The 24,359-nt window shown below is 42.6% G+C and overlaps 1 protein-coding gene across 5 annotated transcripts in view; it reads left to right on the top strand.

Annotated features, from left to right (window-relative positions):
* LOC124563471 (inter-alpha-trypsin inhibitor heavy chain H4-like) overlaps positions 1–24,359 on the top strand; it is a 213,317-nt gene that overhangs the window by 118,684 nt on the left and 70,274 nt on the right. For all 5 annotated transcript variants that reach the window (XM_047130978.1, XM_047130977.1, XM_047130973.1 and 2 more), the window contains exon 11: positions 13,499–13,592. In XM_047130978.1, coding sequence (XP_046986934.1) covers positions 13,499–13,592 — 94 coding nt within the window. The remainder of the gene's footprint in view (positions 1–13,498; positions 13,593–24,359) is intronic.

Here is a 24,359-nt window from a genome sequence, read left to right as displayed (position 1 = left end):
ACTGGCTCGTCACAATACGCCAGTCACTACTCTTCATGAACTGTGATATCGTGTTGAAGCTGCATGGGTAGCTGTACCTGTACACGCCATCCAAGCTCTGTTGTACTCAATGCCCAGGCGTATCAAGGCCGTTATTACGGCCAGAGGTGGCTGTTCTGGGTACTGATTTCTCAGGATTTATGCACCCAAATTGCGTGAAAATGTAATCACATGTCAGTTCTAGTATATTTGTCTAATGAATACCCGTTTATCATCTGCTTTTCTTCTTTGTGTAGCAATTTTAATGGCCGGTAGTGTGTTTAGTCATGTCACAAAAGATGTACAATCTTTCTGTTGTATGTATCGTATGAAAACGAATTTTATTCGACCCAACAAGCAATAGTTCGCTGCGCGCACAGTCAACGGCAAAGAGAGTCATGTATCATTTATTTATTCTAAGTTCTGGGACAGTATCATTAATCAAAGGATCTACACTGCACGTGAAATACTACAGACGATTTACTTTCCACGTTACTTCCTCCGTCCGCTCTCAAGTGTCAACGATATTTAGAGTTGAATCGTAAGTGACGGACGGAACAATCTGTAACTGGAGTCAGACGATAGGGCTGGTGGTCCTGGCGAGACGGAAATGTGAGATACTGTTCTGTGTTATGCTGGTTCTGGAGCGGGAGACTGGTGGATGACTTCAGGGGCCTGGTGAAGGAAGTCATCATGTGGTGACTCTCCAGCAGCGGCTTTGCATACTATTAGGTGTCCTTGACTATACAACTCCATCAATCGCATATAGCTAGTCAGAGGCAATGAATCTCCATGCAAATGCAAGTCGAAGATTGAATCTCAGATGGTGCGTGACATGGCCGTAGGTCTTGAAACGTCCATTTGCAGCAGAAAGGTGACTGTCATCGATGTTTTTCGCTTTGGAAGACGAAGAGTACATTGGATCTTCAGCATCTGTATCATTGAGGAACTGTAGTTTGTTAGAGTGCTCTGTCGTGAACAGTCGACGCATGTCCGGTTCGAAAGTAGCCTTGTCGCCATTGATACCAAGCGGTGTTTCCCATGTCGCCTGCTGGTTGACATTACCTGGCTGAATAGCAAAATTTTCTGTTATACCAGCACACGTTCTCCCCGTTCTCTCTGGCTGGCGAACAATTGCTCCTTCTGCGAGGGAGTTGCCTTTGTGACGCTTGTCTGAAGCGCTATTACTTGCTCAGATAGTTCAGATAGTTGCATTCGCAGCGCTTCTAGGAGACACTGTCCCGGCAGGAAATGTTACAACGCCCTAGTGTGGTTACTACTCGACTATTCGGTTACCAATTTGAGAGTTTTTCAGGGTTGGCGTACATTACGCGACGAGGTTGTCACGAATAATGTTGCGAGACGCGGCTGACGCGAAAACTTTTGCTACTATGCGCTTCGTTGCTCCTAATGTTCCGTATTACTTTATAATTGCCACCAATGATGCTACTTCACCACAGCCATTTTGGTATACCGATTATTCAACTGAAATCTGTCATCACGTATAAATAAAAACTAGCGGAAAAAGGCTCACATCGGAGTGAAAAAATGGCAGATATGCTCCTGTTTCATAGACTGATGGAAAAATAATGTTCCAGCTGCCTCACGTTCTACCTTCACTGCACCTTTAAAAATTTTACTGAAGATTTTGGCGTGCGAAAATATTTGTGTTCTTTTTAAAATGCAACTCGCCTCTCACTTCCACAAGCTACCCGAATTGTAACTCGCTCACACCCACTTGTCCACTGCTGTAAGTCGCTCACACCCACTTGTCCACTGCTGTAAGTCGCTCACACCCACTTGTCCACTGCTGTAAGTCGCTCACACCCACTTGTCCACTGCTGTAAGTCGCTCACACCCACTTGTCCACTGCTGTAAGTCGCTCACACCCACTTGTCCACTGCTGTAAGTCGCTCACACCCACTTGTCCACTGCTGTAAGTCGCTCACACCCACTTGTCCACTGCTGTAAGTCGCTCACACCCACTTGTCCACTGCTGTAAGTCGCTCACACCCACTTGTCCACTGCTGTAAGTCGCTCACACCCACTTGTCCACTGCTGTAAGTCGCTCACACCCACTTGTCCACTGCTGTAAGTCGCTCACACCCACTTGTCCACTGCTGTAAGTCGCTCACACCCACTTGTCCACTGCTGTAAGTCGCTCACACCCACTTGTCCACTGCTGTAAGTCGCTCACACCCACTTGTCCACTGCTGTAAGTCGCTCACACCCACTTGTCCACTGCTGTAAGTCGCTCACACCCACTTGTCCACTGCTGTAAGTCGCTCACACCCACTTGTCCACTGCTGTAAGTCGCTCACACCCACTTGTCCACTGCTGTAAGTCGCTCACACCCACTTGTCCACTGCTGTAAGTCGCTCACACCCACTTGTCCACTGCTGTAAGTCGCTCACACCCACTTGTCCACTGCTGTAAGTCGCTCACACCCACTTGTCCACTGCTGTAAGTCGCTCACACCCACTTGTCCACTGCTGTAAGTCGCTCACACCCACTTGTCCACTGCTGTAAATCGCTCACACCCACTTGTCCACTGCTGTAAGTCGCTCACACCCACTTGTCCACTGCTGTAAGTCGCTCACCCATCCAATCCCACTTGACCATTCTCTCACTCTTTCATTCGTCCCAAATCATTGCCATTATCTCTTTGTATCTCCGTAAGTGTCATTGAGCCTGTCCCACAGCCATAGTCTCCCTCGATCTGTGCTACTAATACTGACACTTCTTACTGTCACGATCTCGCTCTCGCTGACTCTCTTGCCCTTACTGTCTCATTCATTCCTTCCCACTGCTGCTGTCTCTTCTGACTGTGCCTCTCTCTCTCCTCCTTGTTGGTCATAGACTGTCTCTCATTACCATAAGCTCTCGCGAGCTTGCGCTTTCTCCGTCTCTTTATTTCTCTCCCATAAGCACTGTTTCCTTGACACTTTTCCTAGTACTGTTCTCTCCCTGTCAACTATGTGCCATTGTCGTTGTCCCTCTATCTTCTCCTCGCACAGCCATTGTCTCCTTCGTCCTTCCTATACCACAACTAGAGTCTACTATCTACCAGTATTTATAATTTTTCCGTCTCTTTCCCATTGTCACTGTCTCCTTCTCTCCCAGTATGAAAAAAAAAAAAAACATAATATCTTCGCACGTCAGAATTTGAGAAAATTTTAAAGCTGCAGGGAAAGGTAGAATGACGCAGCTGGTACCCCAATTTTCAAGTCAGTCTTTAAAACAGGAGCATATTAGCCTTTTTGCGCTCCGGTAGGAACGTTATTCCACTGCTTCTTGCTTTTTCCTGCTGCAGCAGGGCGTCACGCACGTGAAAAGAACTTTACGGTTCAGTAAAATTTTGATAGTTTACTTACGTGGAATTTATATAATCCAAAACTAATTTTACACTTTAGGCAGAATTTTACGTGCACAAAAATTTTCTTCTACAGCGTGAGGTTGCCGTAACTCTGAAATATTTTACATCGTACTTCTCCGTTCTACATCACTTTATACAATACGTTTTCGTCTCACTTCGGATTTTACCTGTGTATCTTGGTGTACAAGTAGAGTAACTTTGAACCTCTGTAACGCGGAAACGGGTGAAAATATCAAGAAAATTTTCAATGCTTGTTCGAGACTGGGCTGTTAGGAATGTATCCCAAAAATTCAAGCCATTTGCTGTACATAGTCGCCTTCGAATCCGCGACTCGACTTTAGTACGATAAAATGGAAAAATAATTGAGATAGCCTAAGGAACTGCCCATGAACTGATGGTGCATGAATAAATCCCTTAAGGTACATTGTAGAGCACATCTAATGCAAGAAGAACGAACCGATATGCTCCATTTTCCTAGGCAGGAGGAAGTGTGTAATATTCCTACTTTGACCCTGTACAGTAGAACAGTAACAATAAGACGCTCCTTATGTTGGGTATACAATTGGTACCTAGCTCAAGGGCTATCGAAAACACTTGACCCTGCCTTTCTAACACAATAGAACGCGGGGTATGAGCCCCGGAAGAATCCCGTTTTTATGCGCGGCGTGCTCGAACATATTAGTTAGATCATGCTGTCGCATGCGTTCTGATTCGACATGGGTAGTTTCAACTGCAGTTTTTAATCATCAATCGCAGTTGTTCCACAGATGCTACATTTGAAATTTTTTATCATGAATACGATTGCTAGTTACGGTACTGGTTTGTGTTACTTGTTGCTACAGGGGAACTGTTGTTAATTATGACGATTGTACGGCTCTCATTTGATACGAGCCTTTCTAATTTATTACATTTGCGAATGATGAAATTTCCACTTAAATTATTATTATTATTCTTCAGTCTTTCCAAACTCACGTCTAAAAAACATGTCTCCTAAAGCTTTTTTTCTTTTAATCTAAGAACAGTTTCTCAGATTTTATAAAAGATATCATATTTACGCCAGTAACTGTAACTTTCTTTATTTCACAAACAGTCACTGGCGTAAATATGATGTCATTTATAAAGTTCTACGTGACTGTAAATCCCAGGTATAAAAATTTAGTTTCTCAAACAGTGCACAGTCAAAGGTCACTAACACACAAATTTCCTTACGTTTAATATCCGCTGTTATTTGTATATGGATATGGTTCCACATAGTTTAACAATATTCTAGGATTGCACACACGAACGTTTTGTCAGCAGTCTCCTCCGTAGACTGGTAGTATTTTCCCAGTATGCCTCTAACGAGCTGAATCTATGTGTTCATTACATTTCACGTTCACACAAAATGTTACATGCAGGTATTTTTATGGGTTGGCTGATTCCGGCTGTCACTCACTGATATTATAGTCAAGGGTATTACGTTTTTTAGACTGCCATGCCTTATACAGTAAAAATGGAATCATTATAGGATCACTCTGTCGTCCGTTAAGACGCCCTCTCAGGAACGGATAGAGCTGTCTAGTTGCAATTACTATCAAATACTAAAGTCGGCAGTCCGTTGGAGGTGCACAAAATTCTGCCTTCTAAGGCAATTCGGTCAAAAGATCACATATTTTGATATTCGCAGACTCACTCACCAAAGGCTATGCATGAACAATCTACAGGGTGTTACAAAAAGGTATGGCCAAACTTTCAGGAAACATTCCTCACACACAAAGAAAGAAAATGTGTCATGTGGACATGTATCCGGAAATGCTTACTTTCCATGTTAGAGCTCATTTTATTACTTCTCTTCAAATCATATTAATCATGGAATGGAAACACACAGCAACAGAACGTACTAGCGTGACTTCAAACACTTTGTTATAGGAAATGTTCAAAATGTCCTCCGTTAGCGAGGATACATGCATCCACCCTCCGTCGCATGGAATCCCTGATGCGCTGATGCAGCCCTGGAGAGTGGCGTATTGTATCACAGCCGTCCACAATACGAGCACGAAGAGTCTCTACATTTGGTACCGGGATTGCGTAGACAAGAGCTTTCAAATGCCCCCATAAATGAAAGTCAAGAGGGTTGAGGTCAGGAGAGTGTGGAGGCCATGGAATTGGTCCGCCTCTACCAATCCATCGGTCACCGAATCTGTTGTTGAGAAGCGTACGAACACTTCGACTGAAATGTGCAGGAGCTCCATCGTGCATGAACCACATGTTGTGTCGTACTTGTAAAGGCACATGTTCTAGCAGCACAGGTAGAGTATCCCGTATGAAATCATGATAACGTGCTCCATTGAGCCTAGGTGGAAGAACATGGGGCCCAATCAAGACATCACCAACAATGCCTGCCCAAACGTTCACAGAAAATCTGTGTTGATGACGTATTTGCACAATTTCGTGCGGATTCTCGTCAGCCCACACATGCTGATTGTGAAAATTTACAATTTGATCACGTTGGAATGAAGCCTCATCCGTAAAGAGAACATTTGCACTGAAATGAGGATTGACACATTGTTGGATGAGCCATTCGCAGAAGTGTACCCGTGGAGGCCAATCAGCTGCTGATAGTGCCTGCACACGCTGTACATGGTACGGAAACAACTGGTTCTCTCGTAGCACTCTCCATACAGTGACTTGGTCAACGTTACCTTGTACAGCAGCAACTTCTCTGACGCTGACATTAGGGTTATCGTCAACTGCACGAAGAATTGCCTCGTCCATTGCAGGTGTCCTCGTCGTTCTAGGTCTTCCCCAGTCGCGAGTCATAGGCTGGAATGTTCCGTGCTCCCTAAGACGCCGATCAATTGTTTCGAACGTCTTCCTGTCGGGACACCTTCGTTCTGGAAATCTGTCTCGATACAAACGTACCGCGCCACGGCTATTGCCCCGTGCTAATCCATACATCAAATGGGCATCTGCCAACTCCGCATTTGTAAACATTGCACTGACTGCAAAACCACGTTCGTGATGAACACTAACCTATTGATGCTACGTACTGATGTGCTTGATGCTAGTACTGTAGATCAATGAGGCGCATGTCAACACAAGCACCGAAGTCAACATTACCTTCCTTCAATTGGGCCAACTGGCGGTGAATCGAGGAAGTACAGCACATACTGACGAAACTAAAATGAGCTCTAACATGTAAATTAAGCGCTTCCGGACACATGTCCACATAACATCTTTTCTTTATGTGTGTGTGAGGAATGTTTCCTGAAAGTTTGGCCGTACCTTTTTGTAACACTCTATATATGAGGTCTGTTCAAAAAATTCCGGAGCTTTGTTCATAACATTTTTCTACACTTACCTTTTACTTCTTGCGTATGGTCTCCTTCGAATTACTCTCCTCCAAAATTGATACACCACTCCCAGCGCCGTATCGATTTACGGAAACAGTTTTGGCACACCTCTTGATGGATCGCGTGAAGCGAAGTCTGCGAATTTTCTTTTACCTCGTCTATCGTTGTAAATCTTCGTCGTCGCGACGGCTTTTTCAACTCTGGAAATAAAAAACAAAAAAAACGTCCGCAGGGGCCAAGTCTGAAGAGTACGGAGGATGAGGCAGCACAGTGATGTCGTTTTCTGTGCAACGGTCACGCACCAACGTGGATGAATGTGCGGGTGCGTTACAGTGATGCAGGAGGCAGGAATTGTCTCGCCAAATTTCAGGCCGTTTCCTTCCCATATTTACGCGCAGATATCGTAACACATCCCAGAGGTACCATCAATTAACAGTTTGTCTCTGTGGCACGAATCCATGATGAACAAATCCTTGAAATCAAAGAAAACTTCAGCATGGCTTTCACATTTGATCTGACCTGACGAGGTTTTTTTGCTCTTGGAGAACCTTTCCCGGCCCACTGTGAAGTTTGAACCTTGGTCTCAACATCATAACAGTAGACTTATGTCTCATTTCCATATATGATTTTCTTTAAGAACATCTCGTTCTCATTTGCGCAATCCAAAAGCTCTTCTCAGACTGTGAGGCAGGTCTTTCTGGTCTTGACTCACGAGCCGTTGGACGAACTTGGCGGCAAAACGACGCATTCCAAGACGCTGTGTCAGGATTTCATGACACGATCTAGCTGAAATGTTACGTACTTGGAAGGAGAGACAGCATTGGTCGTATATTCTTGTTTATTATCGCAAAATCGATTTTCGGTCACTAAGTGACTCTATGTGATCGCCGTAAGCTTATTGACACCAGTGCTTACTAATTTAAGTTATAATTACAGCACTGAAGATGGTCACTAAGTGACCGAAAATCGATTTTGCGATAATAAACAAAAATATACGACCAATGCTGTCTCTCCTTCCAAGTATACCCATTATCTGGTCGTAGTGCACAGGACACTATGGAGTCGCCAATCAATGAAATGTTACATTCTCTCGGGCAGTCAGTCTTCGGTTGGAACGCACAATTTCGTTGACGTTCCTGAGATGATCGGCGTCGATAAACCGCGAAGGGCGTCTTGAACGAGGGTCATCTTTAACTTCCGTCCGCCCATTTTGAAACTGTGTAAACCACTCGTATCACCGACAACGGCTTAATCACTCATGGCCATAGGCATCTTGAAACATTTGGTGTTCCTCTGTAAAGGTTTTCCTGAGTTTAACGCAAAATTTAAGGCAGACGCGTGCTTCTCTCTGTCATCTCGAAATTCATAAACTGTGCGACACAACGTTCTTCTCAATACAGCACTGAACAAAACTAACAGACATTCAACAATGAAACTCCCAGGCGGTTATACATTAAACACAGGCGTGTGCAAGGGTACTAACCGCATTTCGCTCCAACACAACATTGGCACGAAATTATGAATTTTCCGGAATATTTGGAACAGATCTCGTACACATAATTAAGTTCGCACGGAACTCTCACATCGCATATCCCATTTGCGCTCTCTCTTCTTTTCTTTTCCTTTCTCTTTTTTTTTTTTTACGAAGTGCACGATTTTACATCTCTTATCGTTTAACATAAGTTGCCACTATCTGCACCGTTTTGAAATTTTATTAAGGTCTGACTGAATATTTGTGCAGATTTTTTTCAGACATAACTTCATGATGGACAGCTGTGTCAACTGCAGAAAGCCTGAGGTTACGATTAATATTGTCTGCCAGGTCCTTAATAAACAAAATGAACAGCAAGGGTCCTAACACACTTGCCTGGGACACACCTGAAGGTACTCCTAGATATGTCGATGACTCTCCATCCATAACAACATTCAGCTTCCTCTCGCCAAGAAATCGGCAATCCACCCACAAATTTCGTTTCATATCCCATGCGATCGTAATTTTGTTAATAACCGTTGGTGCGGCACTGGCCACTTTTCGGCAGACAAGATATAATGCATCTGCCTGATTGCCTTGATCCATAGTTTTCAGGATGTCATACGAGAAAATCGCGAGTTGGCTTTCGCGTGACCGATGTTTTGGGAATTATATTGGTTTGCGCCGACCCATGCGGCCGAGCGGTTCTAGGCGCTTCAGTCCGGAACCACGCGGCTGCTACGGTCGCAGGTTTGAATCCTACCTCGGGCGTGGGTGTGTATGATGTCCTTAGGTTAGTTAGGTTTACGTAGTTCTAAGTCTAGGGGACTGACGACCTCAGATTTTAAGTCCCAGTGTCCTTAGAGCCATTTGAACCGTATTGGTTGGTGTGGTGAAGGTCAGTTCGCGACGCCACATTACCTTTGAGCTCAAAATATGTTCTCATATTTTACAACACAAGGATCTCATTGGTATTGGTATTCTAAATCAATGTAGGTTTGGTTTCAAAAATTTTGTCACGCTCAGGCTTGTGGTCCGAAAATACGATCGAAGAATACAAAATTAGTAGAAAAAAAATTATCTGTTCGCAATACGATGTTATGAAATATGTTAGTAAGTGCTCACAGAACTTCGTAGCTGATGTCTCTGTCGCCTGATAGTGCAATGACGTTTAACGATGAGCACACCAGCTCGCATCCTAGTGACGAAAGACATTTCTGTGAATAATATTCTTCCCCAATAAGAGGGGAGAAGGCATCTACCGTTTCCGATCACCAGATTATGCATCGGTGTTCTGAGTTAAAAACCTCCTCGATGTCTCTAGGAGTGAGGGCACGCGATATCCTCTAGGATGATTCAACTGTGAAAAGACGACGTCAAGATCGACATTGCCCTTAGTGGTATTCAAGGATAGTAGAGAAGCAAGACTTGTCACTTGTTTTCATTTGCGTGCTGTACCTTAGCAACATAAACGCAATACCACTGTCCGAGCTCTCACCACAATAATTCGCGCTACATAGATATAATGTTCGTGGATGTGTGTTACGTCCATGCAACTAATTGAAGGCAGTTTGATTATTGCCATAAGCGTTTCACTTCTTTTATTTGTGAAGCGTCTTGAGTGGTGATGGCGATTTCCAGAGCTGTTAGCTCATGCATGTTGTCCTGTAGATGTGTTGTTAACCATCACTACACACAGAAAATACACACATGCTGAACACAAAGTGCAAACTGGAAGTAGTGTATCCGATGTGTTGAATCGAATGTGGGTGGAAGAGCGCAGGAAATCGCCCAACTGGAGCATGGAGACTAACGAACACATCTCCAGGACAACACGCACGAGCTAACAGCGCTGGAAATCGCCATCACCACTGAAGTTCCACAAATAAAAGAAGTGGAACACGTATGGCAATAGATAAATTGCCTTCAATTAGCTGCGTAGACGGAACATACATTCACGACTTTTGAAGCAACTAGGGAAAGACGGTTAACAGAAAAAATAAGGTAAAGTCTCTGTTGATCCATTATGGATGTGGGACAGCGGCTGGTCAAGTATTCAACAAATAAATTCGCCAAACATCCGTGCAAATTCCAAACAAGTATGTAACATACAGTAAACCTGCTCGACTTTGTCCACTGATACTGTAAAAGACTGGACAAGTTTTGAAAAAAACTGCGATGTTAAGAATACTGCACTTTCATCTAATCCTTTTTATGTTATAATATTGGTGAGTGGATCAGAAGCGAAAGCTGCTGATAACATTCCAGCAGAAGCTAAATATTTTTCGGTGGCAGGAGGAACAAGACTTTTGGTCAGGTGAATACAGGGTTATAAATACAAAATCAAATAGGGGTAATGCAGGAGTAGGTTTAATAATGAATAAAAAAATAGGATTGCGGGTAAGCTACTACAAACAGCATAGTGAACGCATTATTGTGACCAAGATAAACACGAAGCCCACGCCTACTACAGTAGTACAAGTTTATATGCCAACTAGCTCTGCAGATGGTAAAGAAATTGAAGAATTGTATGATGTGATAAAAGAAATTATCCAGGTAGTGAAGGGAGATGAAAATTTAATAGTCATGGGTGACTGGAATTCGAGAGTAGGAAAAGGGAGAGAAGGAAACGTAGTAGGTGAATATGGAATGGGGGTAAGAAATGAAAGAGGAAGCTGGTAGAATTCTGCACAGAGCATAACTTAATCATAGCTAACACTTAGTTCAAGAATCATAAAAGAACGTTGTATACATGGAAGAATCGTGGAGATACTAGAAGGTATCAGATAGATTATTTAATGGTAAGAAAGAGATTTAGGAACCAGGTTTTAAATTGTAAGACATTTCCCGGAGCAGATGTGGATTCTGACCACAATCTATTGGTTATGAACTGTAGATTAAAACTGCAAAAAGGTGAGAATTTAAGGAAATGGGACCTGGATAAACTGACTAAACCAGAGGTTGTAGAGAGTTTCAGGGAGAGCATAAGGGAACAACTGACAAGAATGGGGGAAAGAAATACAATAGAAGAAGAATGGGTAGCTCTGAGGGATGAAGTAGTGAAAGCAGCAGAGGATCAAGTAGGCAAAAAGACGAGGGCTAGTAGAAATCCTTGGGTAACAGAAGAAATATTGAACAGAAGAAATATTTTGAATATCAAAAATGAGATCGACAGGAAGTGCAAAATGGCTAAGGAGGGATGGTTAGAGGACAAATGTAAGGATGTAGAAGCTTATCTCACTAGGGGTAAGATAGATACTGCCTACAGGAAAATTAAAGAGACCTTTGGAGATAAGAGAACCAGCTGTATGAATATCAAGAGATCAGATGGAAACACAGGTCTAAGCAAAGAAGAGAAAGCAGAAAGGTGGAAGGAGTATATAGAGGGCAAGGGCTATGTACTTGACGACAATATTATGGAAATAGAAGAGGATGTAGATGAAGATGAAATGAGAGATACGATACTGCGTGAAGAGTTTGACAGAGCACTGAAAGACCTGAGTCGAAACAAGGCCCCTGGAGTAGACAACATTCCATTAGTACTACTGACGGCCTTGGGAGAGCCAGGCATGACTATACCATCTGGTGAGCAAGATGTATGAGACAGTCGAAATACCCTCTGACTTCAAGAAGAATATAATAATTCCAATCCCAAAGAAAGCAGGTGTTGACACATGTGAAAATTACCGAACAATCAGTTTAGTAAGTAACAGCCGCAAAATACTAACGCGAATTCCTTACAGACGAATGGAAAAACTGGTAGAAGCCGACCTCGGGGAAGATCAGTTTGGATTCCGTAGAAATGTTGGAACACGTGAGGCAATACTGACCTTATGACTTATCTTAGAAGAAAGTTTAAGGAAAGGCAAACCTACGTTTCTTGCATTTGTAGACTTAGAGAAGGCCTTTGACAATGATGACTGGAATACTCTCTTTCAAATTCTAAAAGTGGCAGGGGTAAAATACAGGGAGCGAAAGGCTATTTACAATTTGTACAGAAATCATATGGCAATTATAAGAGTCGAGGGACATGTAAGCAGTGGTTGGGAAGGGAGTGAGACAGGGTTGTAGCCTCTCCCCGATGTTATTCAATCTGTATATTGAGCAAGCACTAAAGGAAACAAAAGAAAAATTCGGAGTAGGTATTAAAATCCATGGAGAAGAAAGAAAAACGTTGAGGTTCGCCGATGACATTGTAATTCTGTCAGAGACAGCAAAGGACTTGGAAGAGCAGTTGAACGGAATGGACAGTGTCTTGAAAGGAGGATATAAGAAGAATATCAACAAAAGCAAAACTAGGGTTATGGAATGTAGTCGAATTAAGTCGGGTGATGCTGAGGGAATTAGATTAGGAAATGAGACACTTAATGTAGTAATGGAATTTTGCTATTTTGGGAGCAAAATAACTGATGATGGTCGAAGTAGAGAGGATATAAAATGTAGACTGGCAATGACAAGGAAAGCGTTTCTGAAGAAGAGAAATTTGTTAACATCGAGTATAGATTTAAGTGTCAGGAAGTCGTTTCTGAAAGTATTTGTATGGAGTGTAGCCATGTATGGAAGTGAAACATGGACGATAAATAGTTTAGACAAGAAGAAAATAGAAGCTTTTGAAATGTGGTGCTACAGAAGAATACTGAAGATGAGATGGGTAGATCACATAACTAATGAGGAGGTATTGAATAGAATTGGGGAGAAGAGGAGCGTGTGGCACAACTTGACTAGAAGAAGGGATAGGTTGGTAGGACATGTTTTGAGGCATCAAGGGATCACCAATTTGGTACTGGAGGGCAGGGTGGAGGGTAAAAATCATAGAGGGAGACCAAGAAATGAATACACTAGGCAGATTCAGAAGGATGTAGGTTGCAGTAGGTACAGGGAGATGAAGAAGCTTGCACAGGATAGGGTAGCATGGAGAGCTGCATCAAACCAGTCCCAGGACTGAAGACTACAACAGCAACAACATGGTTAAAAATGTTGTACATCTAACGTTCTGTAAGAGGAAAGGGAAAACAACTTTCCGATTAAAGTTTTTGTATTGCTGATGTCCGCGTTGGCGAATTTCTTTGTTAAACAGATATAATGTAGATGGATGAGAAAGAATCCTTTACCTGTATACTTCATCTCTCTGACTGTTACCCACAAATATGAGCCACAACATTCGGTATCGTACGGATGACTAAGCAAGCAATAATAATAGTAATAATACATCCTCTTTACAGCGTTTCCGGTTAATTATTCTTCCACGAAGCACTGGTATTATGTTAGTAAGACTCTTAATTCTTACTTTCTTCCTTACAGTACTCGTTTGTGACGTCTGTTACGTCACTGGTGGTGGTCAAGCCGAATGCTACGTCTGCAGTCAATCTCGATGAGCCCAACGCGCCAGGAGAAGGTAATAATCTTGCATTGATCTCTGTTTACAGAAATTATGACATAAATGCGATCTGACTTTTTCGAATAACATATCATCATCATCATCATTTAAGACTGATTATGCCTTTCAGCGTTCAGTCTGGAGCATAGCCCTCTTATAAAATTCCTCCATGATCCCCTATTCAGTGCTAACATTGGTGCCTCTTCTGATGTTAAACCTATTACTTCAAAATCATTCTTAACCGAATCCAGGTACCTTCTCCTTGGTCTACCCCGACTCATCCTACCCTCTACTGCTGAACCCATGAGTCTCTTGGGTAACCTTGCTTCTCCCATGCGTGTAACATGACCTCACCGTCTAAGCCTGTTCGCCCTGACTGCTACATCTACAGAGTTCATTCCCAGTTTTTCTTTGATTTCCTCATTGTGGACACCCTCCTGCCATTGTTCCCATCTACTAGTACCTGCAATCATCCTAGCTACTTTCATATCCGTAATCTTGTTGATAAGGTAACCTGCATCCACCTAGCTTTCGCTCCCATACAACAAAGTTGGTCGAAAGATTGAACGGTGCACAGATAACTTAGTCTTGGTACTGACTTCCTTCTTGCAGAAGAGAGTAGATCGTAGCTGAGCGCTCACTGCATTATCTTTGCTACACCTCGCTTCCAGTTCTTTCACTATGTTGCCATCCTGTGAGAATATGCATCCTAAGTAATTGAAACCGTCCACCTGGTCTAACTTTGTTCCTCCTATTTGGCACTCAATCCGTTTATATTTCTTTCCCACTGACATTACTTTCGTTTTGGAGATGCTAATCTTCATACCATAGTCCTTACATTTCTGATCTAGCTCTGAAATATTACTTTGCAAACTTTCAATCGAATCTTCCATCATAACTAAGTCATCCGCATATGCAAGACTGTTTATTTTGTGTTCACATCTCACCCAGCCAATTGTTTTCAACATATGATCCATAAATAATATGAACAACAGTGGAGACCATGAACCACCGAATAACATATAAATAATGTAAATCTCTGTTATTCCTTCAGCCAATTATCATCATCACAAGGCCTTTACTTTATCCCATAGTTGATGCACTTCTGTTAAAAGTTGGAAATTACCTAGCATTGTTCTAAGACACATGTACGTTAAACTCACGAATTGTCCACAGTCTGTTTCACTAAAAACTTCGTGAATCAATATAGATACAGTTATTCTGTAATGCAAAGAGAGTTAATCAAATAATAGGAATGTTTATGGAGTGAGAACAACGTCCGATCTGCGCACGCCGCCAACATCAGATCGGAATTGTCACGTGACGCGATTATAAAGCTGTTTGTTCATATTTTGCACGATATTTTTATACATTTATTTATTAGTTACAGTAATGGTGAATAGTTGTTGCTACTAGGAATGCAGATCGTGCTACATCGAAAGTGGAAATGTTACTTATAGTAAGTACCATTGAGATCTAGTTACAATAATCATACCAGTTATGAGCTGAAAAATAGCGAGAAGCAGTTTAATAAAGAACTGATGTCGTCAGGCTAATTTCTGCGACTGTATGGCCACAGATTTATGAGTCAATGACAGATAAATTCGGTAGTGTGCGAGTGTACAGTTAGTAAACCCATTGGACGTATACACACATTGAGCAAATTTCACCTCCAAATCTTTATTCGCATTAGACAGGCATCCAAACTATTGTGCTAATTTAGTTACGATTAGCTATGGCGTGCAAAATGAGTATATGCGATTAACATTTTAGTTTCTCTAAAAATAAACGAATATTAAACATTTGGAGCGAGAAAGTGAAAACGGAAGAATTTTCTTCCTAAAAAAATTTGGAAGTGCGATAAATTGCTAATTGCTGCATTCAGTAGCTCCAAATTCGATGTTTTCGCGACACTTCCCCCTCACCCCTCCCCTCCCCCCCCCCGGCATGCTAGGAAACCGTTTCGTGATACCATCGTAGCATTCGAATAATTTGCGAAAACAGGGACTCGATAATACGACCAAATGGATATTTCAAAACCTAGGGATAGAGAAGTCTGGCAAGAAAAAGGCAGTGGTGTAAGGTGCTATCTTTATTCTTTTTGGTGAGAAACAAGTTCAACTGACGAGATGCTGGTGTTGGACAGCACTCGTAATGAATGAGTCATAAAGACAGCTATCCCAATCGAGGGAGAGCTGCGGGCTGTTAGTGAACTCGCCCGCAGCAGCCCTCTGCTATGTGCGGGACTATTTAACATCAAAGCGACTCCTATAATAAGCAAATACTACACTTCGCATCTCATTATTTTGTGGGTTGGGTTAGGTTGTTTGGGGGAAGAGACCAAACAGCGAGGTCATCGGTCTCATAAGGATTAGGGAAGGATGGGGAAGGAAGTCGGCCGTGCCCTTTCAAAGGAACCATCCCAGCATTTGCCTGGAGCGATTTAGGGAAATCACGGAAAACCTAAATCAGGATGACCGGACGCGGGATTGAACCGTCGTCCTCCCGAATGCGAGTCCAGTGCATTATTTTGTGACATCCACCGAAGTGTACCGCCAGCAATTACAGATGATCAGCAGAGACATGTCCACCTTGCGTAAAACCAGGAAAAAAAAGCTTCGACTATTTTGTTGCGAAAATTACCAGTCACCGCAGAAGTCCTCGTTATCTCGAAACCACCATCGGAGTAAAGAAAAAGCGAGAATTTAAACTAGAAAGAATAAAATCTATATTAAGCTAATTCTATCAGCTTGTTGAACAAATTACACTACCTGAGACCGTATCTCGCGTTCAGTGTCTGCAAATACACTGCCATGCACGTGTGTATTACAACCATTTCAGACAATCTTTCACGACATTGGCACACATGTCGGAAAAAAAAATTCAGTTTACGTTTGACGACAACACTCTATAATTCAAGAGAACGTTGCTGTTTTATACACTATCACAGGTCCCCTTTTACCAATGAGATGCTATATCATACTAGCATTCACGAAACGAATAGTGAGAGCCCGTTTCGCCCTGTATAGTTGGGAGTTTGAAATTTAGTTAAAAGATATCGCTGCAACGGAAAAAAAGAAACACCAGTCAAGAACCACTCCATGGTGCAATATTCATCTCTTCCACCCACCAGGCGACAAGTCGTTGATATCCGTGTGATAGCTTAAGCAATTATATTGATCATGAGAGTCAGTTTGCATGGCGAGTAATTTTTTTTTTCCAGTAGTTGGATTCCACTCGCAACGTAGGCCAAATGGGAATTCATAGAGAAAAGGTGACGTTCTTTTTGAGGAACATTATTGTGAAATGATATCTGAAGCTGACCACAGAGTGATTCTACAGCCCACAACATACATTTTGCGTAAGGAGCGCGCCATTAAAAACACGATCATAGCGCCTGTTACCATCACCCTGCATAAAAAGCTTTCTTGAGTTTACAGGAACATATGGGTCACTGATAGTGTTAACGCTTTCTAGTAGAAATGCTGTCCACAATTTGGAATCAAGTCCATCAATTTAACTACATATTTGTGTCTCAGGGTCCATTCACGGATATCACCCAAACATTCGTTATTCTGTACCATCCAACAGAGAAAAATTACGAACTATAAAAACTCCGCTAACTTGATCCAATACATTTTTACCACATCTGACACTTACGATATATATCGAAAACGAATACCATCTACATGTTAGCATCGGGCATACGTGGCGATCCTATTAAATATACAGGTATTTATCCGTCGGAGCAGGTGGCCAGTGATCGAAGCCACTTGCTCAGATCGGTTTAAACTTTAATTGCCTGTACTGTACGAGAACCATCTACCAAGGTTATCAGTCGCAGGAGAGGGTCCCTGTTTCGTTGTTTGCTACACCACTGTTTCTGCTGTAACACCCTTTGTACACTGCATTACAGTTTTTTTTCTGCCACGACTACGATGTCAGATTCTAAACTGACATTAACACGTTTTTGTTCCCCAAAAAACAAGACATCGTACGGTGTAAATCTTACAACACACCCACACAATGGGTAATTTAAATGAGAGACAGTCACAAGAAAAGGAGCCTGGAAAAGTTTTGAGGGATTGTGGAGCGTTTCCAAACTGCTAACCGTAAGTGATTGAAGACCTCTACATTTCAAGTCATTATTGACAGTGGCGGGATAGCAGATGTCGCTGTGTTCCATTTGATTGATTCCTCATATTGTTGCCATGCACTTGATCACTGTTTTGTTGTCAGCCATCCCTGGAAGGTGTTGCCCCCTCCACCCTTTCTCCATCTCAAACAAGTGATGTCAGTCAATCATTATGTGGTAATCAACAGCTTACCAGTGGACTGCTAGGATGGAAAAGGCACCATCGATATACTGTAATAATAAGCAACATAAATGATAGTGCGATCAAGTTTAGCAATTTTGTCGTAATTTTAATAACGACCAGTGATGCGGCAGGATGCGTACCAATTTCTGTATCATCACTAAACAGTCTCTCCACGACTTAGCGAGTTCCATAGCGAATGCAAATAGCCAACTGTGTGGTACGTTCATTCTCCGTTAATTCTCGAACATATACACCAAAGTATACCAGAGAGTAACCTGAATATCTCTAGTACTTCGATCATAGTGCGTAATTTACGATCTTTCTCTATGTGGATGGGAGTCACAGGGCATTCTCGTATTCTTAGGATAAAGTTAGGGACCGAAAGATCTCCTCATTTTGCCTTTGACCAACGCTCCCTGCAGTACTGGCATCGATTTAATCTGCTCTTGATCAGAAGTAGACCGCTACATTCTACATTTTGTGTAGGAACAGTGTGGACCGAGGCTATAACTGCTGGACGGCACCCACCCAAGAGTACAAGATTTCTCAAGATGCGTGAATGTCAAGGAAATTAGCTCTCTCCGACTTCTGGGTACAATTGATCTCGCTAGCTATTGCAGTGTGTATTATCAATGGTATCTTTCAACCCCGACCGTCCACTGGGTAAGCTGGTGATTACTGCATAATGGTTAACTGACACCTCTCGACTAAGATAGAGGGATCCTTGGCGGAACACCAGATAACTGCTACTTGTCGCTGTGAAGCATGGGATTAAATGTAGAGGACATCACCTCCATACAGTTGTTTGGTAGTGTTCCTCCATGCTAAAGTATGGTTCAATTTCCATATGCTGCGATGCCCTCCATACGTTTTTAATCAATTTTTTTTCACCAATAAAGCGCCGGTACCTCTTTTTCATTGTACAACCCCATGCGTGTTGTGAACAGCACCTTCCAGCGATGGTCGACTCTGGAACAGTAACCATGTACATGACTGCAAAATGAAGGAACAATGCTTTCCGAAATGGAACACCGAGACATCCGCAACCCTGTCAATGAGGAAGATGAGATTAAGTGTACAGGAGAATAAGTGTACCTTCCAGTAGCTGTTGGAAGGGCTTTACAATGTCACAAACTCTTCCGGTCTCCATATGTTGCGAATTCTTCCACATTTTTGTCAATGAGAAATATCGCCTCTGTGTTTTATTTACACCAACCTGTGTTGTGGTAGCTGTGTAGTATATGCCATGCGATGTTCAGCTTTCTGTGAGAGCCAGATGGTCGAAACATGTTAATGTCGGTTTAGCAGCAGCTGACACGGATCTCTAAGTCATGGTAGAAAAAACAAACTGTATGGCAGTGTACACTGATTGGGTGTGTTACAACCGAAAAACAATGTGTTAAATTGCCTATGAAGGAACAATAGAGTAGGCCTGTCATATGATTGGTAGTTTGTTGGATTGCTCACCATACAGTATAGGTGATGAAACTTTACTATGGTTTGTGGAAGCGAGTACGATAATGACCACCTGACCCAATGAACCAATACCTGTATATTTAATGGGATTGCCTTATATGTTTGGGTGATAGACACGAATGTACCCTGAGAGACACAGAGATAAATTCTGCCGAAATTTTTACAAAGGCACAGACGGTGTTTAGAAAGGATAGATTGCATGCAACTGGTGGTGGCGTGTTTCTCGTTGTTAGTAGTAGTTTATCCTGTAGTGAAGTAGAAGTGGATAGCTCCTGTGAATTATTATGGGTGGAGGTTACACTCAACAACCGAGCTAGGTTAATAGTTGGCTCCTTTTACCGACCTCCCGACTCAGCAGCATTAGTGGCAGAACAACTGAGAGAAAATTTGGAATACATTTCACATAAATTTTCTCAGCATGTTATAGTCTTAGGTGGAGATTTCAATTTACCAGATATAGACTGGGACACCCAAATGTTTAGGACGGGTGGTAGGGACAGAGCATCGAGTGGCATTATACTGAGTGCACTATCCGAAAATTACCTCGAGCAATTAAACAGAAAACAGACTCGTGGAGATAACATCTTGGACCTTCTGATAACAAACAGACCCGAACTTTTCGATTCTGTAAGTGCAGAACAGGGAATCAGTGATCACAAGGCCGTTGCAGCATCCCTGAATACGGAAATTAATAGGAATATAGAAAAGGGAGGAAGGTTTATCTGTATAGCAAGAGTAATAGAAGGCAGATTTCAGACTACCTAACAGATCAAAACGAAAATTTCTGTTCCGGCACTGACAATGTTGAGTGTTTATGGAAAAAGTTCAAGGCAATCGTAAAATGCGTATTAGACAGGTACGTGCCGAGTAAAACTGTGAGGGACGGGAAAAACCCACCGTGGTTCAACAACAAAGTTAGGAAACTACTGCGAAAGCAAAGAGAGCTTCACTCCAAGTGTAAACGCAGCCAAAACCTCTCAGACAAACAGAAGCTAAACGATGTCAAAGCATAAGGAGGGCAATGCGTGAAGCGTTCAGTGAATTCGAAAGTAAAATTCTATGTACCGACCTGACAGAAAATCCTAGGAAGTTCTGGTCTTACGTTAAATCAGTAAGTGGCTCGAAACACCATATCCAGACACTCCGGGATGATGATGGCATTGAAACAGAAGATGACAAGCGTAAAGCTGAAATACTAAACACCTTTTTCCAAAGCTGTTTCACAGAGGAAGACCGCACTGCAGTTCCTTCTCTCAATCCTCGCACAAACGAGAAAATGGCTGTCATCGAAATAAGTGTCCAAGAAATAGAAAAGCAACTGGAATCACTCAACACAGTCCACTGGACCTGACGGGATACCAATTCGATTCTACACAGAGTACGCGAAAGAACTTGCCCCCCTTCTAACAGCCGTGTACCGCAAGTCTCTTTCGTGGAAAGAGAACGTTTATTATGGCCGCGATTGCATGTTTCTTTTTTAATACTTGCTTATTACAGGAGTTGCATTGATGTTAAATAGTCAAGCACAGAACGGCAGGCTGCTACGGGCGAGTTCCCTAACAGGCCGCAGATCTCCCTCGGTCGGGATAGCTGTCATTTATCACTGTTCTGAGGGATGCCGGTGTTAAGGTATGTTGTCCAAGACGCGACGCACACTAGCGACTGCGACGGGTCGCTACGTGACGTCAGAAGTTGCCTGCTGGCGCATGCGCAGTTCGAGTTTGGGATGCGACGCGCGACTGTTGCGGCAGCTGCCGCAGCACTGCACCAGTGAGCAGTGTTGCGACGGAAGTCGCACGACACAAAGGCGTACGGCTGCCAGAAAGATGTCGAGCCAGTCAAGGAAAACTGAAATGAGCCACTCACAGGATGTGATGATCTGTGAGCTGGTCTCGCAACATCCTTGCCTTTACGATTTGAAGAACCCTAAATATAGAGACACTATGTTCAGAGACAGAATTTGGGAAGAAATTGGTGCACAGTTGAAACTGGCAGGTGAGTGAACTATATAATATTTTCCCATTAATGCAAATTTTTCAGGCCTGTTATGAAAATCAGTATAATCCATGCAGATGTAGAATTAGAATGATGAAAATAAACTTGAAGGTCAATTTTCGCATTACTCTTTTTTGTGACGATAAAAATTGAAAACGGCAAGTACATTATAAAATGAACAATGTAAAGTACAACGAGAAAGTTACGTTTTACAATACCTTCACTTTGAAAGTAAACGGTAAATTGGTGTCTTGATGATACCTTCTAGTTGTGAAAAACCACCAACAGATTGTTGTACAGCTTTCTATAATCAATAGATGTTCGTTTTTGAGGAAGGCGTTTCTCAACAGATTGCGCAAACAGTATGCTGCAATAAGTAATTTGTCACATTCACTTCAATTCATTGGTAGAAGATGGTGCTCAAAAAACTTGTGCCAAAAGTGCACTACTGTTTTACAAGGCCCTTCTGGTCTGACACAATTCACAATTGAAATTCGTCTTTTGTAAATCCTGGAGTCATTTTTTGAGTGCAGCTTGGCAAGATTAAATGTTCATGTCATCCATAACGATGTATGCTGTCAGAATATAAGAATATGGAAGTTCATTTGGATGGGAATAAAGAGTCAGTCGGCTATGAAAGTTGCCTTAGCTTGTTCCAAAAGTTTCTGCATGGGAGAAACCGACAAGTGTAATTTGGGGAAATTTTGTGAACAAGCACGGACATTATTTCTTCCACATTTCTGCCAGTGTATACTGTAGACGTTCAGAATGAAAATTCTAGAGATGTTTAAGGTGTAACTCTATCTTATCAAGAACTTGAAACAATGCAATGACGCTATCGTGCGCTTATTGTTAATAAACTTATCTTTCATTGGAATTTTAGGTGAAATGTGCAAAAACAGATGGAGGTATATTCGGGACTCGTATCAGAGAAATAAACGAGAAAGAAAGCTTGGAACAGGTTCAGATGCCTCAGCAAAACCAAGAAAATGGGTTCTGCTTGATCACTTGGCTTTAAGAAACCTACATTTCGTGGCATTTTAAATGAAATTGTCAAGAGCATATGGAGAAATATTAGTAACTCATACCGGAGAAGTATATGACATAAAATGGTTTCATTAGGTCCAAATGTGTCAGCGAAACAAAACAAATGCATTCTCTATCGTGTGATGACCACACGATTCTCGTTGCGCGTCGACTGAACTGGCGGCTAGTCGCGACGCTCCCGGAGATATATGAGCCCAAATCTCGGAAACGGAGATCGATATCATTCTGATCTCAACTTTAAAAATAATTTCGATAAGTTAGCTTCTTTTCATCGGCAACGATGTATGACCTAACGTGAACCATACGTAAAGTAGCCAGCGACCACATTTTTCACTGTACACAATTTAAAATTTAATGCAGTAGGTTACTTGTGACGAATATCGGAAAAATAGACACCTCATTATCAAGCTGTGATGTGAAACTGTAAGATACGCAAACATCAATTTTTTGTGCCTTTTACTTTCCTCACAATTGATAGAGAAGTAATATACAGCGAAAAAAAAACACGCAAAACCGGAAGAGATACTTTTCAATTTTTTAAAGTAAAAGGAGAATCTGTATCGAAAAACTAACTCTGGGAGCCGATGTAACTTTGTTGCATTAACATACAGTATTTTTTACAGCAAGAAAATCGGAATTCTTATTTTTTTTATTATTTGAATCCGCCGCCGCCGACCGGAGCTTGGGAAACAGCGACGACTCCAGTCGTGTTGCGGCCGTGTCGCCGTCTGCCAGGGTGGGAAAAGAGGAGGGGCAGTGTCGCAGTCGCAGCCAACTGTCGCGTCTTGCACAACGTAACTTTAAACAGCGCTCGCTTTAGGCGGCAGGGTCTTCCTGTTTCGCAAGCAGCTGACTTCTGAAATAGCCTTCTGGAAAGTTCTCCGGTTGGTGAGGGGGGGGGGGGGGGGGGGTATGCTAAGAAATTTCCCTTTTGCGCTCCCTAGGAGCGTTGCGTCCAGGCATACTGCATATCGCTACGGAACGCAAAAGGCGTGATGAGGCCTGCGGCCATAGAGGGCTCGGTAGAAAAACAGCAGAGGGTGGACAGCGGGCTGTCCATGCGCTGCAAGATGGTCGGAGGAGTAGCCGGCCATTTGAAGAAGCATGTGATCTCCATGTAAATCGGTGGATGGTGGAAGGCAGGATGGGGGAGGGAGGGAGGGAGGGGTGAGGGCCACGGTTTCTGGCAGTTTGTGGTTGTACATTGAAGAGAATGCACGTTCAATTACCAATCCCTCTGTAGTCTTTTAGGACGACGATTTTCCCAGTACATATGCTGCATTATGATCCGTTGATTACGAATACTGGTTTTTTCATGACAATTTCGAAGTGTAATTCGAGCTGTGACGCAATTTTTTTCATCAGTTGTGATAGCGGTTATTGGGTTCGATTACCTGGGCCGCAGGTGGGGTTTTGACCAGGCATCTATCTGTAGCGAAATCTGACGTCAAGCAGCGATAGGTACTGTTTGCTTACAGGTAATACACTTTTTAAAGTCCTCTCTGTCGAAAACCAGCGCCTCGTCAGTTGAACGTATTTCCCACTAAAAATAACAACGTTAGTACCTTAATCCCCTGCCTTTTTCCTGCCAGCTTGTGGGTTAAGGGTAGGGTTTGAGTGCGTCTGTCTCTATTTTCGAGTGGTATTCGGAAATTTTTTCCCAGCAAGATAACACCAGTTGTAAGGTGTCGCCAATTTTTTACATGTATTTCGCTTTTATGCCGTCCTTGTGTAGCGCTATGCATATGGTTGTGTAATTAGGCCCATTCTTTGTGATGAATTGTGTAGTTAGGATCAATCTTTGGGTCAGTTTCCCGGCCAAATTAAATAAATTACAATAATCTAATCTTCCTCTCTAGCCTGTGGTGGTTCAATTGTATTATGGGAGGTGCACTTGGGCTTTCCACCCAGGACGACCAGGGTTCGAGTGCCGGAAAGGTCACCACCA

The sequence above is a fragment of the Schistocerca americana genome, chromosome 1, assembly GCF_021461395.2.
Source record: "Schistocerca americana isolate TAMUIC-IGC-003095 chromosome 1, iqSchAmer2.1, whole genome shotgun sequence".
Lineage (NCBI taxonomy): Eukaryota > Metazoa > Arthropoda > Insecta > Orthoptera > Acrididae > Schistocerca > Schistocerca americana.
This window is presented reverse-complemented; position numbering and strand designations above follow the sequence as displayed.